This window comes from Geotrypetes seraphini, chromosome 4 (assembly GCF_902459505.1).
Source record: "Geotrypetes seraphini chromosome 4, aGeoSer1.1, whole genome shotgun sequence".
NCBI lineage: Eukaryota > Metazoa > Chordata > Amphibia > Gymnophiona > Dermophiidae > Geotrypetes > Geotrypetes seraphini.
Genome location: NC_047087.1, coordinates 23,314,867 through 23,331,341, shown reverse-complemented (window position 1 = coordinate 23,331,341; position 16,475 = coordinate 23,314,867). Strand labels below are relative to the sequence as shown.

Below are 16,475 nucleotides of genomic sequence, written 5' to 3'. Positions count from 1 at the left end.
TCTGTTTTCTGCAGAGCATTTTCAGCTACATGCCAGCCACTGCTTCAATAATTATACGGATAATCATTGCAGCAGCGATGCATTGAGTTAAACAATATATCAGCTACATATTTTCGTACTCAGATATTTAGAAATTGTGACACTGGGCTCCTTTTACAAAGCCGCGCTAGGGCCTTAACGCACAGAATAGCGTGTGCTAAATTGCTGCGTGTCCTAGCCACTATCGCCTCTTTTTGAGCGGCAGTAGTGCTAATCCAGTGCGTGCAATAAAACCGCTAGCGCGGCTTTGTAAAAGGAGTGTGTAAAAAGAGTGGTTTGAATAATTTATTTACTATCCTAAAAAAAACCTTTATTGATGATAAAATATTGCATAAACATAAGTTCTACAGTGTATAAGAGTAATTTTTATTAGGGGCTATAGGAAGCAATTAGAGGCTATAGGAGCAAATTTTAATTGTGATTAATCATGTCTTGTGTTAATGATTAATATATAAGATTTTTTAAAGAAAATACCCATTAAAAACTTCCTGAAATCAAGCATAAACCATTTGTTTATCTATAGTTTCTTCTATTTTTAACCTACTACCTAATCCCCCATTTCCTTTTTCTGTACTCGCCCCCTCAGCTCCATCTTGGTCTCTAATTTCTCTTGCTTCCAGGTCAGTGTCTCCTCTTTCTATTCATCCCTTATATCCAGTATCTTTTCCTCCCTCTGTGCATCCAGTTTCCCCCTCTCATTCTCAATCCTCTCACTGGATCCCTCCCCACTCCTTCTACAAGTTCGGCATCTCTCTCCCTTCTTGCCCCCCAATGGAGAACCTCTTTCCCTTCTTGCTCACTCTCTCCTCCACTCCATTATCACCTCTCTGCTTCTTTCACTCCACCCCACCGATGTAACTGATCTGACGCTCCTGTGTCAGACCCACTGCCGCTTCGAGTCTGAAAGAAGCTCAGTGTTAGCATCAGCATGTCCATGCTGCCGCTGGCTCTCTCTAATCCAGAAACAGGATGTCATATCAGAGCTTCTGTAGCAAAGAAATAGAATTCTGTATCATAGCTGTTGCTTCCCATTAGTGACGAATCTGCAGAAGGGTATCACTTAAAAACTCCGAACTCCTCTCCTACTGCAGTGGAGAACAGCTCCTCCTTCAGTTTTTCCTTCTGTAAGCGAATTCAGAAGGTATGTTCTGATCTCGAAGGCAGATTGCTTCTTCAGTCAAAGATCCGAGCCAGGGGGCGCAGGGCTGAACGCCCTCGTTCAGCCCTATCCCACGAGCACCTGATCTGTGTTTCCAGTGTGGGCCATGGTGGGCCAGATCATCTGCAGGATAACGAGCCACCAGGTGCTGGTGATTCTGGTGTCTCCGGACTAGCTCCGTCGGCCTTGGTATGCATATCTGTTATGCCTCCAAAGAGGTGGATCTCTCAGGCTGCTGATTAATCCCGATCAGGGTCCAGTTCCTATGGAGAATTCAGAGCGCTTTGGTCTTATGGCATGGCTCAAGCATATAGCTCTAACTCGTAAGGGTTACTCGGAGGTTGTTATGACTCTTCTTAGAGAAAAGAAGCCTGTGACATTTGAGGCTTATGCGAAGACCTGGAAGGCTTTCCAGTTATGGTGCGTCAAGAAGCAGGTGGAGCCTGAGAGGGCTCCCAGCATTCCTGCAAGCCAGACTTGAAAAGGGCCTAGCAGTTTTGTCTTTCAAGATACAGGTAGCCAACCTCTCATGCTTTAGGACTTGGAGAGGCATGCAGTCACTGGCATCTCACCCAGACTTCACTCAGTTATTGAGGGGGGGTGCTAAGATTGTGTCCTTCACTGCATTGACCGTTCCCATCTTGGGACTTTAATGTTGTTTTGAAGGGCCTATCTTGGGTTCTGTATGAGTCCTTGCCAGATGCGTCCCTCATGGATCTTACAGTTAAGACTGTGTTTTTGGTTGCCATAGTCACGGTGAGGTGGATATCAGAGTTAGGGTTGTCTACAGGAGAGGGCCCTTTCTCAGGTTTATGGAATCTGGTGTTTCTCTGCGGACGGTACCTTCCTTTCTACCGAAGGTGATTTCTGTCTTCCATGTCAGTCAGGAGATTCGTTGGCTATTTCGTAGAAAAAATACAGGGGATTAGAAAACAATTTGAGGTGAATTCAATCACAGACTTAGATCATTTAACACAAGACCCCTTGGCTCAATTTCAAAATGTACTCAATTCACACTACCTGCATTACCCGACATTCAGCGTTTTGTTTCAAATGATGAATACAGAAAGTAGAGATGCAGATTCACTTCCGCCATTTATTTTGAAAAAGTTCTGCACTATCTTTGGTAAATACGACGGCCTCCTAGCCACTCAAGCAGCAAAATTAGATAACCAAATCTCCAATTTACTGATAACAACCACAGACTACAAGTTATCCAGATGAGAAATAAAGATCATACTCTTCAAGAAATCACTGATTAAATCTTAACATCTCGAATACTTCCTTCCACCTATCTTCTTCCTCACTCTCTGAAAATACCTGCCCTCTCCTCTACCTTCACTTGTCATGACCACTGATCTCTTCTTGTAACAGACCAAACTTAAATTCTTTTGTAATCCGCCTTGAACCGCAAGGTAATGGCGGAATAGAAATCTCTAATGTAATGTAATGTAAATACATTCACACAATTATCACAACTAGTTTGGAGGAAGGGACCATTCCCAAAACATGGAAACACTCAACTATCCACCCAATTCCCAAGGATTCGAAAGGAAACCTTAACAACTGTACCAATTTTCGACTGATAGCAAAAATACCCTTCCTAGCAAAGATGACAGAGAAAATAGTCTTTAATCAGGTATTGGAATTCATCGAGAAAACTGGAGCTTTACATCCACACCAAACAGGCTTTCGACAACATCATGAGACTGAACATCATTCGGCCCAATGATTCACTGCTGATCCTTCCCCCAGTGCCAGTTGGAGCCCCGGTTGCGGGAATTTTTCTGGGGGTTGGCTGAGATCACAACAGATCAGTGGGTACTAAAAGTGATTTGGGATGGCTATGCTCTAGAATTATCCCTTATCCCAGGACAAGCAGGCAGCATATTCTCGACATGTGGGTGACGTCATCCACGGAGCCCCGTCGCGGACAGATTTTCAAGCAAACTTGATTGAAGATCTCAAAGTTTGCTAGTGCTGCCCACTAGAGAGCGCATCCCCTCCTCATGGTCTTCAGTTCTTAGTTTTCCGCGGAGCCAGAAAGCCCTGTCTCTCTTCTCTGCGTTCATCGTGCCTTTCTTGCACTGCAGCTTTTTGTTTTTTTGTTTTATTTTTGGGGTCGCTGTGCTCGTTTCTTGTTTTTCTACTACTTTGTGTTTTCAGCAAATCGGGGGCTCCCGGTTTGACGTGGCCACGGCCCTCTTTTTGACTTATGTCCCGGCCCTTGACCGGGTTTAAAAAGTGCACTCAGTGCGGTTGGGGTGATTTCGATCACCGATCCGCACCGTTGGTGCATCTTGTGCCTCGGGGTCGACCATCCTACAGGCTCTTGCCCTCGTTGTGCTACCCTCCAGCCTCAGGCTCTCCGGCGGCGGCGTGCGCGGATTGCGGAGCTCTTCACCATGGAGATCGATCTACCAGCGGGCCCGGCCTCGGTCTCGATGTCGGACTCGAAGACCTCAGCCCCGGGAAAATCACCCTCGACATCGAAGACCTCGATGTCTCTGGTCTCGAAGTCATCTGCTGTGGGTAAGTCCCCTCTTCCTTCTTAAGGGTCTGGTCAGCTACCCAAGAAGCCATCCTCGGAGCCTCTTACTGCCCAGGCGGGGACTGCCTCGGCGAAACCGCCTCCTAAGGCCTCCAAGCGTGCCTCCACCTTAAGGGAATACTCTTCCTCGAGGTCGCCCCCGGTGGAGTGCACTGCCGCACCTGTAGGGCTGAATATGGTCTCGGTGCTGATGTTCGAGGATATGCTCAAGGCTATCATCTCCTCGCAGCTCTCCTCTGCTTTGGCTCGGCTTACCCCGTCCTCGACTTGCTGGCTTGAGGGCTCTTAAGGCAGGGGACATTGGTCTCGGTGGCTGTCCTCGTCCGACTCTTCCCCGCTTCCCTCGCAGCAGGAGTCACTGTTCGAGGCGTTTTTCTCCCTCGTCCAGGAGACCCACTAAGAAGTCCAGGGATGTCTCCCCGAGGCGAGGTAGCTCGCCGGGTCCCCGTACTACGGGGTCCTTTAAAGCCTCGGACCTGGTCATCTCTGATCCGAGTCTCCGGCGGTCACCAGTGTGGTCTCAGACTCCATCCCGTGGGGCACCAACGTTGGGCGCTTCGGCTTCTTTTTCCTGACGCGTGTCACCTTCACGGGACCCTTGAGGGGGGCTTCCTCGATGCTTCGGACCCCGGGGTCCTCGCCTGCGGGGCCCTCTAAATGCCGACTGTCCTCGACTCTCCCCCCCCCCCCCCCCCGTTCTTTCAGCGGGGCTTCTTCGATGTCCCTGCCTGTTGATACTGACTTGCCGGCACAGTACTCTCGGGAGGCTTCCCCCTCCTTTTCTGCGGCTTTTCAGTCTCGCTCGACCTCCCCCCTTGAGGGACGGTCGGAGAGCAAGCCTTCCTCTTTCACCAGATTTGTGCTGGACATGGGGAAGGCGTTGAATTTGGATCTACAGTCGGATTGCCGCTATACCAAGGAGTATTTAGAGGAGATGGAACATCCCTATCCTCCTAAGGAGTCCTTGCAGCCCCCCTTGAATCCGGTGCTGCAGCAGACCTTTTTTCGCAACCTGGAGATTCCGTATGCTATCCCGGCCATTCCATCTAAAATGGAGTCCTGATACCGGATGGTCCCCTATAAGGGCTTCAAGAAGGCTCAACTTTCCCACCAGTCCTTGGTGGTGGAGTCTTCCCTCAAGAAGTCCCACCCTTCTAAGGTCTACGCGGCTGTACCGCCGGGCTGAGAGGGCAGGACTATGGACAAGTTTGGTAGGCTCCTGTACCTAAATTCTATGATGGCCAACAGGGTGCTTAATTATAACTTTACCTTCACGTCTTATCTGAAGCACCGCCTTAAGTCTCTGCCCTCCTTTCAGGATGATCTGCCGGCCCATCGCCGTGCGGATTTCCACCGGCTTCTGGACACCTTGTCAATGCTGCGTCTTTATATGTTCCAAGCCTCGTATGACGCTTTTGAGCTTTCTTCTCAGGTCTTTGCCTTCGCTGTAGCCATGCGTCGCTTGGCGTGGCTGCGCATAGTTGATATGGACCTGAACCTGCAAGACCGGCTGGCCAACCTTCCATGCTTGGGCAACAAACTCTTCGATGACTCCATCGAGGCGGCTACCAAGCGCCTCTCGGAACACGACGCTCCTTTGCCTCCCTGGTCCGGGCCAGGGCAAAACCTGCTCCTCCCAAATCGTATCGGTTGCTGCCCTGGCACTACCCGCAGAAATCGACGCCGGCGTTCTCCAGGCCTCCTCTGAGGCGCCAACAGCAGCAGAGGGCACAGCCGAAACCACAGACCCCAGCTGCGGCTAAGCTGGTGCCGACCTTTTGACTGGCTGGGCGGGAGGGGGCTGGCCTCCTCCGCCCTCAGACCCTCTCATCTGCCTATCGGGGGCCATCTCAGCGCTTTCTTTCCCCGCTGGGCCCTGATCACTACAGACAAATGGGCCCTCTCGGTTATTAAGGAGGGGTATTCGCTCCACTTCCGGTCACTGCCTCTGGACAGGCCTCCCACAGAGTGTCCGTCGAGCGGCGCGCAGCTTCCTTTGCTTTTCCGGGAAGCTCAGGCCCTCCTTTGCCTGCGGGCTTGGGGTTTTACTCCCGGTACTTTCTGGTTCCCAAAAAGACCGGGGACCTTCGCCCCATTTTGATCTTCAGGGGCTGAACAAGTTTCTAACCAGGGAGAAGTTCTCCATGCTCTCTCTTCCCATTTTATATCCATTGATGGAAGAGGGGCGCTGGTTGTGTTCCCTGGACCTGAAGGAGGCTTACACCCATGTGCCGATTCACCCGGCTTTTCGGCGCTTCCTTCGCTTTCGGGTGGGGGACCTTCATCTGCAATACCAGGTCCTCCCGTTCGGGCTGGCTTCGTCCCCTCGGGTCTTCACAAAGTGCCTGGTAGTGGTGGCGGCAGCCCTGAGGTCCCGAGGTCTTCAGGTGTTCTCGTACCTCGACGACTGGCTAATCAAGGCCCGTTCGAGGGAGGAGGTTCTTGCAGTGACCCGTCAGACTATTCTCTTCCTTCAGAGTCTGGAGTTCGAGATCAACTTCCCCTAGTCCCAGCTGTGTCCTTCTCAGTCCCTGCAGTTTATTGGAGCTGTGCTGGACACGGTTCGCCTCCGGTCGTTTCTGCCTCAATCTCGGCTAGACATCCTCGTTCAGCTCAGTCGCCAGGTCTCCCTTAGGGCTTCGGTCTCGGCGAAGCAGATGATGATCCTCTTGGGGCACATGGCCTCTACCGTTCATGTGATGCCCTTTGCCAGACTGCACCTTCAGGTGCCTCAGTGATGGCAGGATCCGGGATCCCGTCTTTCAGCGCATTGTGGTGACTCCCTTCTTGAGACGCTCGCTCCGTTAGTGGACCAACTCTTCCAATCTTTCCAGAGGTTTGTTCTTTCTCGTGTCTCCGCCTCGGCAGATCCTAACGACGGACTCCTCGGCGTACGCCTTTGGACTCAGTGTCTTTGGTCGAGTGCGGACCGTCGCTGCCATATCAACCTCCTGGAGCTCTGGGCCATTTACAATGCTGTGGTAGCTTTTCGGCATTTGCTGCAGGATCAGGTGGTCCTAGTGCGAACGGACAACCAGATGGCGATGTATTATGTGAACAAGCAAGGGGGTACGGGTTCCCTATCGCGCTGCCGGGAAGCCCTTCGTCTTTGGCAGTGGGCGTTGCGCCACAACATCTTTCTTCGGGCGGTGTATATCCAAGGAGAGCAGAATTGTCTGGCAGACAAATTGAGTTGCCTACTCCAGCCACTCTGCGGCAGGTGTTTGTTCGGTGGGGAACTTCTCAGATAGATCTGTTCGCTTCACCCCTCAATCACAAGTTGCCTCGTTTCTGCTCGAGGATGTACTCCCCAGATCGTCTCGAGGCGGATGCTTTCCTTCTCGATTGGACAGGCAGGTTACTCTATGCGTTCCCTCCCTTTCCTCTGATTCTCAGGACGCTGGTACACCTCAAGTCGGTCCACGCCACCCTGATCTTGATAGCGCCTCGGTGACCCCGGCAGACATGGTTCTCCCTGCTCCTCCAGTTCAGTATCAGGGAGCCTCTGCTTCTACCTGTTTTTCCTTCTCTGCTGTCTCAGAGTCAAGGTTCACTGTTGCATCCCAATCTGCAGTCTCTCCATTTAACAGCCTCCCTCCTTAGGTTTTTCTCAGTCAGTGAGGGATGTTCTTGAGGCCTCTTGGAAGACCTCCACTCGGCAATGCTATTCCCAGAAATGGACCAGATTTGCTGCGTGGTGTGCTGCACGCCGCATGGAGCCGCTCTCTGCCTCCTTGTTGTCCGTGCTGGATTATCTGTTCCACTTGTGTACGTCTGGCCTCAAATCGACATCTATTCAAGTCCACCTCAGTGCGATTGCTGCCTTTCATCAACTGCTTGATGGGAAACCGCTCTCTGTCCATCCGGTGGTTTCCCGCTTTATGAAGGGTCTCTTCAATGTTCATCCTCCGATTAAGCCCCCCCCCCCCCCCCGATGGTTTGGGATCTTAATGTGGTTCTGGCTCAATTGATGAAACCTCCATTTGAACCCCTTGATAGGGCTCATCTGAAGTACCTCACTTGGAAGGTGGTGTTCCTGGTTGCTCTCACGTCTGCTCACAGAGTCAGTGAGCTGCAAGCTCTGGTTGCAGACCCGCCTTTTACTGTATTTCATCATGACAAGGTGGTCCTTCATACTCATCCTAAGTTCTTGCCTAAGGTGGTTTCGGATTTCCACCTCAACCAGTACATTGTTCTTCCAGTGTTTTTTCTGAAGCCCCACTCTCATCCTGGGGAGGTGGCGCTTCACATTCTAGATTGTAAAAGGGCGTTGGCCTTTTACCTGCGACCACCGAGTCTCATCAGACGGCTCCTCAACTTTTCATCTCTTTTGATCCTAATCGGTTGGGCCGTCCTGTTTCCAAGCGCACGTTATCCAACTGGTTAGCTGCTTGTATTTCCTTTTGCTACGCTCAGGCTGGTCTCTCGCTGCAAGGTTGAGTCACTGGGCAGAGTCCGAGCGATGGCGGCGGCGGTCGCTTTCCTCAGGTCCATGCCTATTGAGGAGATCTGCAAGGCTGCCACTTGGTCTTCGGTTCATACCTTCACCTCTCACTACTGTCTGGATGCCTTTTCCAGGCGCGATGGCCAATTTGGCCAGTCGGTTTTGCGTAATCTGTTTTCATAAATTGCCAACTTTCCCTCCGTCCCTTTTTGGTTAGCTTGGAGGTCACCCACATGTCGAGAATATGCTGCCTGCTTGTCCTGGGATAAAGCACAGTTACTTACCGTAACAGGTGTTATCCAGGGACAACAGGCAGATATTCTCGCAACCCTCCCACCTCCCCGAGGTTGGCTTCTTTGCTAGCTATCTGAACTGAAGACCACGAGGAGGGGATGCGGCCTCTAGTGGAGAAGGAAGGCACACGCATACGTGGGCAGCACTAGCAAACTTTGAGATCTTCAATCAAGTTTGCTTGAAAAGCTGTCTGTGACAGGACTCTGTGGATGACGTCACCCACATGTCGAGAATATCTGCCTGCTGTCCCTGGATAACACCTGTTACGGTAAGTAACTGTGCTGTCCTTTGCCAGATTGTTTTCTCTTCTCTCCTTGTCAGGCAACTTGGAAGAAGAGGGCTTTTTGGCATACACTGCTCATGTTGCTGAACCTCAAAGCGGTGGTCCCAGTGCCTCCTCGGGAGATTCGCACCAGCAGGTACTCCATTTTACTTTGTGGTGCCCAAGAAAGAGGGGTCTTTTTGACCCATTTTGGATCTGAAAGGTGTCAACAGAGCTCTCTGGGTTCCATCTTTTTGTATGGAAACCCTGAAATCCATAATTCTTGCTGCCAGCCTGGAGAATTTCTGACTTCTCTCAACCTGACAGAGGCCATTCCACTCGGGGTCTGGCGGCCTCTTGGGCTGAGAGTTCTCATGTGCCTTCGGTAGATATCTGTAAAGCTGCAGTTTGGTCTTCTCTCCATTCCTTAGATACTACTGTGTGGACATTCAGGCATGTCAGGACGCAGTGTTCGGTGAGCGTGTTCTTCTGGCGGCTCTTCGGGGGTCCCACCCATGGTGGGTACTACTTTGGTACGTCCCATCTATTCTGTGCTGGTCTGGAGGGATGCTAAAGTTGAAATTAGTTGCTAATTTTCTTTTAGTCCCTCCAGACCGGCACAGACTCCCACCCTGTCGTTTTTGTTTGATGTTTTTCACAAAGAGTTATGTTTTTTTCTGCGGGATTTTGTTGTCTTGGTTGTTGAGTATATTAAGGGCATCTGTACTTGGTTCAGTAGGCAAATTGTGGGGCGTTTCAGGAAGGTTCTTGTTCTAATCGGTATCCAACAGTGTGTTCTGGTCCGATTTGGACATTTTCCTTTCTCTTCTCCGTGTGAGTGTGGAGTTGGTATGTTATTATTCAGCCTAGTTAGTTTCTGCTTGGCTATTTGTCAGACTGAGTGTAGTAGGGACTGCACAGCCCACTTGTACTGTAACCAAAAGTCAATGTCTGTCTCCACCTGTTGGCAGAGGAATATAAACCCATCTGTTCTGTGCCGGTCTAAAGGGACTAAAAGAAAGAAAATTAGCATGTAAGAACCAAATTTCTTAATTTTTCTTAGTTCACAGATAGCGCGCACATATTTGGAACTTATCACAGAGCAGCAAGCTATTTTAAGCATGACTAGCACTTACTGCAGCTTAATGCTTGACAACAGCAATGGTGCCCAGTTTGGGTCAGCACCTCAAGAATTTTTTGGCATACCATGAGCGCTTTAACATGATCCTCCTAGTTCTGATTTGCTGCCAACCTCAGTTTATTTCTGCACAACTCTTGGGGTTTTTTTTGTTTGAATAGTATGTTTGGAGATCTAGGCTGTAACTTTTATTTTTGTGTTTTAGGTTTTGCAGAAGCACCGCTGTCGCAGTTACTTACCTGCATCCCCCATAAGGCCCGAAACTTGTTCAGAATTGGAGAGAAAAGGAACTAATTTCAGAGATTACTCCAGTCCTTGGTGTCTTACCAGATTGCGTCAACTTGCTGTGTGATGGCCTGTAAATTAAGCCCTCCTGTGATTTCAGTACCATTTAGCAACCTGAAGGAAGTTGATTAGACAAAGGACATCAGTGCAGTGTGCATACCTGAGCAATGCTAGACTTCAGGGGTTCAGACGTGTAACCAAGAGACCTGCTCGTCTTCTTTCTCTGCCTTAACTATGATTTTGAGGACATAGTATTTAGCATACAGCAAATACTGATCTGAGAAGCTATGCAGTATAAAATCTCATAGTTTGAGAAACACTTGTAATTTCAGTATTAGGAAATACTAAAACAGTGGCTCTGGGCAAAAGCATCAAACAATATTTATTATGATTATTATATTTAAAGATACAAAGCAGCAAAAGTCTGCCCACTAATTTTAGAAAGGAAAGAACCTTTTTTTACCAATTACTGCCATGCTACCGAGATAAGCAGCATTCCCATGGCCGGATCGGAACCCGATACGAGGCAGCATGTGAAGGGGTCATTGACTTGAGTTACAGAGAAGAGCGCAGCACTTCCAATGGGGTTGGTGCAATTTACTGCTCGTTTCAGAACCAACACTGCTGTATCAGCGATATGTTTTTAAAAGACAAAAATTCTGTAACTGGTGATAAATGCCATAAAAAAGACTACATCGATGCAGGATACATAAATTGTAAGTGGTGGTTTCCTACTCTTTCCTAGCACTATCTAATGAAATATTTGTGAGTGATTTGCATACATTGTGAATTTTGCAAATGAATTTGCAGTGTGGCTATCCAAAAGACCTGAAAAGTGTGTTTCCAGGATTTGATCGAGGGTTGCTGACTTGCAGTTCTGCTTCTGCTGTGATAGAAATACGAGACCTTAAGGATGAGCAGTAACTTGGAACTTTTAAGACAGACCGGGAAACAATTTAAATAATACCCCCAAAAATTTACTCTGCACAATGGTTTTAATATCTCAGATTGAACACTGGTGTAGAGCCACATAGAAGAGCTGTTAATCCAGACATGGGCAACTCCGGTCCTCGAGGGCCAGAATCCAATCGGGATTTCAGGATTTCCCCAATGAATATGCATGAGATCTATTTGCATGCACTGCTTTCAATGCATATTCATTGGGGAAATCCTAAAAACCGATTGGATTCCATCCCTTAAGGACCGTAGTTGCCCATGTCTGTGTTAACCTGTTTTTAGATTACAGGTCACTGCTTTTCTTGAAATACTTTTACTTGGTTTATTTTGGGAACAATTAAATCAATCTCACAGTAATAATTTGGGAGGGTGGGGGGGAGAACTCTTCCACAGAAACCTGAGCAGCAAATACCTGTCCCCAGAGGATGCATTTTGAGGGACATTCTGGTAAGGACTCCCTAAAGTTAGGCAGGTGCCTAACTTAATTGCTTTAATCGGCACAATAATTGATCACGCCATTAAAAGTCAATTAAAAAACAAAATCTAGGCACCTCCTAGGACAAGCAACTAACACTCAAGTGCCTAGTGGCTCTTAGTGATGCTGAATGCCTGAGTAGGTGAGTTTAGGGGCATAATTGGCCTTAGGCATCACTAAGTACTACTAGGCATGATTCTGTGATGAACCTGTACAGGAAATGTAGGCCTTTTAAAACCGTGGCCTACATTACTAGCGCTTAAGTTTGTTGTTAGGCGTCGGTATTCATGATTCTCATAAGTCAGGGGTGGGCAACTCCGGTCCTCAAGTGCCGGAATCCAGTCAGTTTTCAGGATTTCCCCAATGAATATGCATTGAAAGCAGTGCATGCAAATAGATCTCATGCATATTCATTGGGGAAATCCTGAAAACCCGACTGGATTCCAGCCCTCGAGGACCGGAGTTGCCCACCCCTGCTCTAAGTGGTGCCTGAACATGATTGACACATGTCAGATGTCATTTTTCTCAGCACCATGGACAGAAATAACCCCATTTGAGTGTGTTTGACATTAAATCCACCGCTGCATTGTTCACTGTGAATGGGCATCTGAATTACTGCTGAGACTAAAACCTTCCTCAAGTGAATTTAGTCTAAAGATTTTTTTAATAGTTTGGGGAAAAAATTGTAGTTGTGAACGTCTACAAAAAAAAAAAAATCTGATACCACATTGCATTTGATGATCTATTTATTGTCATGGATGTAGGTATAAAGTTGAAGAGTTAAACATTCAGCTGATGCCAGTGAGTGATTTTTGTAGCCACTGCAAGCTTTGTGCCTAACTATTCAACACTGACCTTTTGTCTGGGCATCAGTGTCGAGTACCCACCTTTTACACATACCCTGATATTCATCGGGTTAAAGCCACTTATGCAGCCCTTAATAGGATAAGTGAAACTGGACAAAGATAGGACTGTGTTTTATGCGGTCCAACTAGTTTTTCCAGTTAAGTGCTGAATATCAACACTTAACCTTGCACGTGCCAATTCCATCCCCGTCCCACCTCCAACATATCCAGGTTTGGCTATAGTGGTTAGAGGAGATTTTCAGTGACACCATCCAGTTAAGTGCCACTGAATATATTTGGGTAACTCTCACACAGGTAATTTTATCTTAATCAGTTAATATTGATCCTGGAGTTTGCCACTTTTCTGCTTTACACAACTATCAAATATATGTATTCATAAAATAAAGGGATGAAATTTTATTATGACAAGATTAGTTAAGCTGGTAATTCTGTGTTTAAAAATATCAGTTCTTAATCAATTGCAGATTCTTATCTTTGACATTCTAAATAAACTTTCCTGCTCTATAGAGGTTCTATGAAGCCAATTCTCCCATTTGTTTGTTTTGTGTTGTTTGAAGACTCATTTTGCATAGGTTATAGAGATCAGAATTGAGATGTCCAGGTTGAGCCATTCTAAAAACACAACATGTCCTTGGACTGTATGGGGAGATATGGTATTCTTCCCTTCAAAAATCTCTTCCTAGATATACCCCCTCCCCATCCCGCAGGCTTTTAACAATATCCTGGTGGTCTAGAGCAGGGGTCCCCAAAGTCCCTCCTTTAGGGCCGAATCCAGTCGGGTTTTCAGGATTTCCCCAATGAATATGCATTGAAAGCAGTGCATGCACATAGATCTCATGAATATTCATTGGGGAAATCCTGAAAACCCAACTGGATACAGTCCTCAAGGGCCTAGAGCAGTGGTTCCCAACCCTGTCCTGGAGGACCACCAGGCCAATCGGGCTTTCAGGCTAGCCCTAATGAATATGCATGAGAGAAATTTGAATATAATGGAAGTGACAGGCATGCAACTCTGCTTCATGCATATTCATTAGGGCTATCCTGAAAACCCAATTGGCCTGGTGGTCCTCCAGGACAGGGTTGGGAACTTCTGGTCTAGAATAGGATGGGTAGGAATGATACCCACTTGCTCCTGCCCATGCTGACTTCAGCTTGCAAATAGCACCTGTGGTGTCAAGTGTATAAATGCAAAGGGGGGGGTGTCAGAGGGGTGGGCTCCCACTTATACTTATCCCTACTGTATTTTCCAATGCAATAGGTGTGTCATGGTGAATGCTAGGTTAATTTCCCCATGCTTATGGGCCATGATGAAGGAATCCACTCCAGCTTTTCAATTCCTTCACCAAAGGACTCTGCTGCCCCTTCAGTTTTTTCTTTTGATTGCGAGCTGGGGGGAGTCTTTCTGATTTGTTCTGTATATTTCTTTTTTTTTTCTCTCTCTGTTTCTTACGATTTTTGGCGGGTTTCGGTGCTCAGAACTCTCCAGGTTAGGGGGGGGAAGCTCTGCCTGCATAGAGAAGCAGACTGGAGGTCTGCAGTAGAGTTGTGCGAGGATAGAAATCCCGCCTGTCCCCACCCATCCCACCTGTTCCTGCCCGTCCCCCCCATAATCTCTTCTGTCCCCACCCGACCTTGTGAGGAATCCCCGTCTGTCCCCCCCTAAAAATTGCCTGTCCCCATAAAAAGCAATAATTACTTCTGACGGTTTTGATTGTTTTTAAAGTCTTAGGCCTAGATTCAGTAACAATAGCGACTCAATTGCTGTTGGCTGATCCTTTTGCCGATTTTCCAACAGCGATTGATTCACTATTAAATTTGCATGCAAATGATTTGCATAGAGGTGCAGATCATTTGTATGCAAACTCCCTGACTTAATTGCTCAGTGAGCGATTGAGTTGGGGGCAGAGCGCTCCTTCCCTTCCCCCCGCGAGAAACCTCCCCCAAATGCAGGAGTGATGCTCACTCCCTCCTGCCATCATGGCTTTCCCCACTGCGCTCTAAAATATGGCAGGAGGAATGCTGACTCCTTCCCCACCCCCCCAAAAAAAAAGCAACCCAAAGGGCAGGAAGGATGCCCATTCCCCGTACCTCTAAAGTTGGGAGCAGGAGAGGTGCTCAGTCCCTCCTCCTCTGGCCTACTCCAAACAATTGTGGGCCCCGCCCTGGTATATCATGTTATGCATGGAGAGGGGCCTAAGGCCCTGATTGGGTCAGGTGCCTTGGGCTCCTCCCTTGAGAGAGGCCTGAGGCGCCCTTAGTGCATCATGTGATGCACGGGGAGGGGCCTAAGGCCCTGATTGGCTCAGGGGCCTGAGCCAATCAGAGACTTCCTTAGGGATGAGTCTAAGGAAGTCCCTGATTGACTCAGTCCCCTCCCAAGGGAGGAGCCTGAGGTGCCTCAGCCAATGAAAGTCTTAGGCCCCTCCCCATGTATCACACGATGCACCGAGGTGGGACCTAAGGCCCGCAGTTGTTCGGAGGAGCAGGAGGGACTGAGCACCCCTCCTTCCAACTTTAGGAAAATGGGGAGTGGGTGTCTGGTGGCAGGAGGGAGTCGCATCCCTCCTGCCATTTGTTTTGGGAGGGGGGGGAAGGAGTTGGCATCTCTCCTGCCATATTTTAGAGCGCGGTGAGGAGAGTGATGATGGCATGAGGGAGTCCATCCCTCCTGACATTTTAGGGGGTTCAGGGAGGGGGGAAGGGAGGGAGTGCTTTGTTGGGGGAGGCTTTTTTTTTTCCTTTCTTTTTTTATTGGCCAGATATTTTGCGTGTGTAATACACACAAAATATCTGGTCCATTAAAAAAAGAAAGAAAAAGTTCAGGCAGACCTGTTGGTAACATAGTTACCGACAGGTCTGCAGCAGTTGGGTTTTAGGATAGTAAAACCTGATTCAAAATAGCCAAGCAATTGTTAGTGAATCAGTCGCTTGCCTATTTTCATGGGATTTTACTTATTTGCATGGGAGGATTGAATCGGGTAAGAGATTTATCGGACAGCAGTTTAGTGAATTGGGTCAGGAAACACGTCAGTGGCGCGGGGATCCAGGACCAGGTAGGGGGCATGGCGCAGGGGTATTTGGCCAGACAGGAGGAAGTAGGCATCCCTCCTGCCACTTTCGCTGCCATGAGGCAATTGCAGTGCCAGTTTTTGGGAGGGGTTCATTGGGAAGAGCCATCAGTTCGAAGGGCCTTTTTTTTATGGGGCAAGACATCTGTACCATTAAAAAATGAAGCCCTAACAGTAGTAACAGGAGGCTGCTTCCCCTGTCACTGCTGTTAGGGCTCTGCATATGTGTCAATCACTCACAACGTGATTGATCTGTTGGGTTTGCATGCAAATTTGGTAGCACATTGATTACTGTTCCACAATCAGCCAACAGTGATCTAGTCAGTATTACCGACTGTCTTTAGTGGTCCTAAACCCTGATGCATCATCGAGTGAAACACTGGCTTGCCATCATTGGTGGACCGTTAAAGCATACTGAGTGGCGATCGAAGTGAAAGTTAAGTTGAGAGCAGGAAATAATTTTTCTTATAAGTAACAATATAAGGGCCAGATGCACTAAAGTCAGTGATCGCCACTAAAGCTGTTTTCACAGCTTTAGCGACGATTGCTTTTACTGACACGATGCACAAAACAGCTCACCATGTGTTTTTCCCCTCAGTTGTCCTTTTTCTGATCCAGCCCTGCAAATTAGCTAAAATCCCATACAAATTAGTCAGGCGATTGATGCACTAACATCGCTTGGCAATGCAAAAAACGGATTTTAGCTATCAGAAAAAAAATGACAGACCTGTCTGTAACTGTTACCGACAGGTCTGCCTGGGGTTTTTTTTTTTTTTCAAAAGCAGATATTTTGCATGAGTTACACACACGCAAAATATCTCCCAGAAAAAAAGTCCCCCACTGCAAATAACGGCCCTCCCCAATGACCCCCATGATTGTGGCACCGGAAGTCCATCTCCCAGAGAAAATTGGCAGGAGCAATGCCCACTCCCTTCTG

General features: G+C 48.1%; 1 protein-coding gene across 3 annotated transcripts in view; it reads left to right on the top strand.

The window, feature by feature from the left end:
* Positions 1-12,367, top strand: part of CENPN (centromere protein N) — a 52,835-nt gene extending 40,468 nt beyond the window's left edge. For all 3 annotated transcript variants that reach the window (XM_033941165.1, XM_033941163.1, XM_033941164.1), the window contains exon 11: positions 10,093-12,367. In XM_033941165.1, coding sequence (XP_033797056.1) covers positions 10,093-10,181 — 89 coding nt within the window. In that variant the 3' untranslated portion in view covers positions 10,182-12,367. The remainder of the gene's footprint in view (positions 1-10,092) is intronic.
* Positions 12,368-16,475: the final 4,108 nt, after the last annotated feature.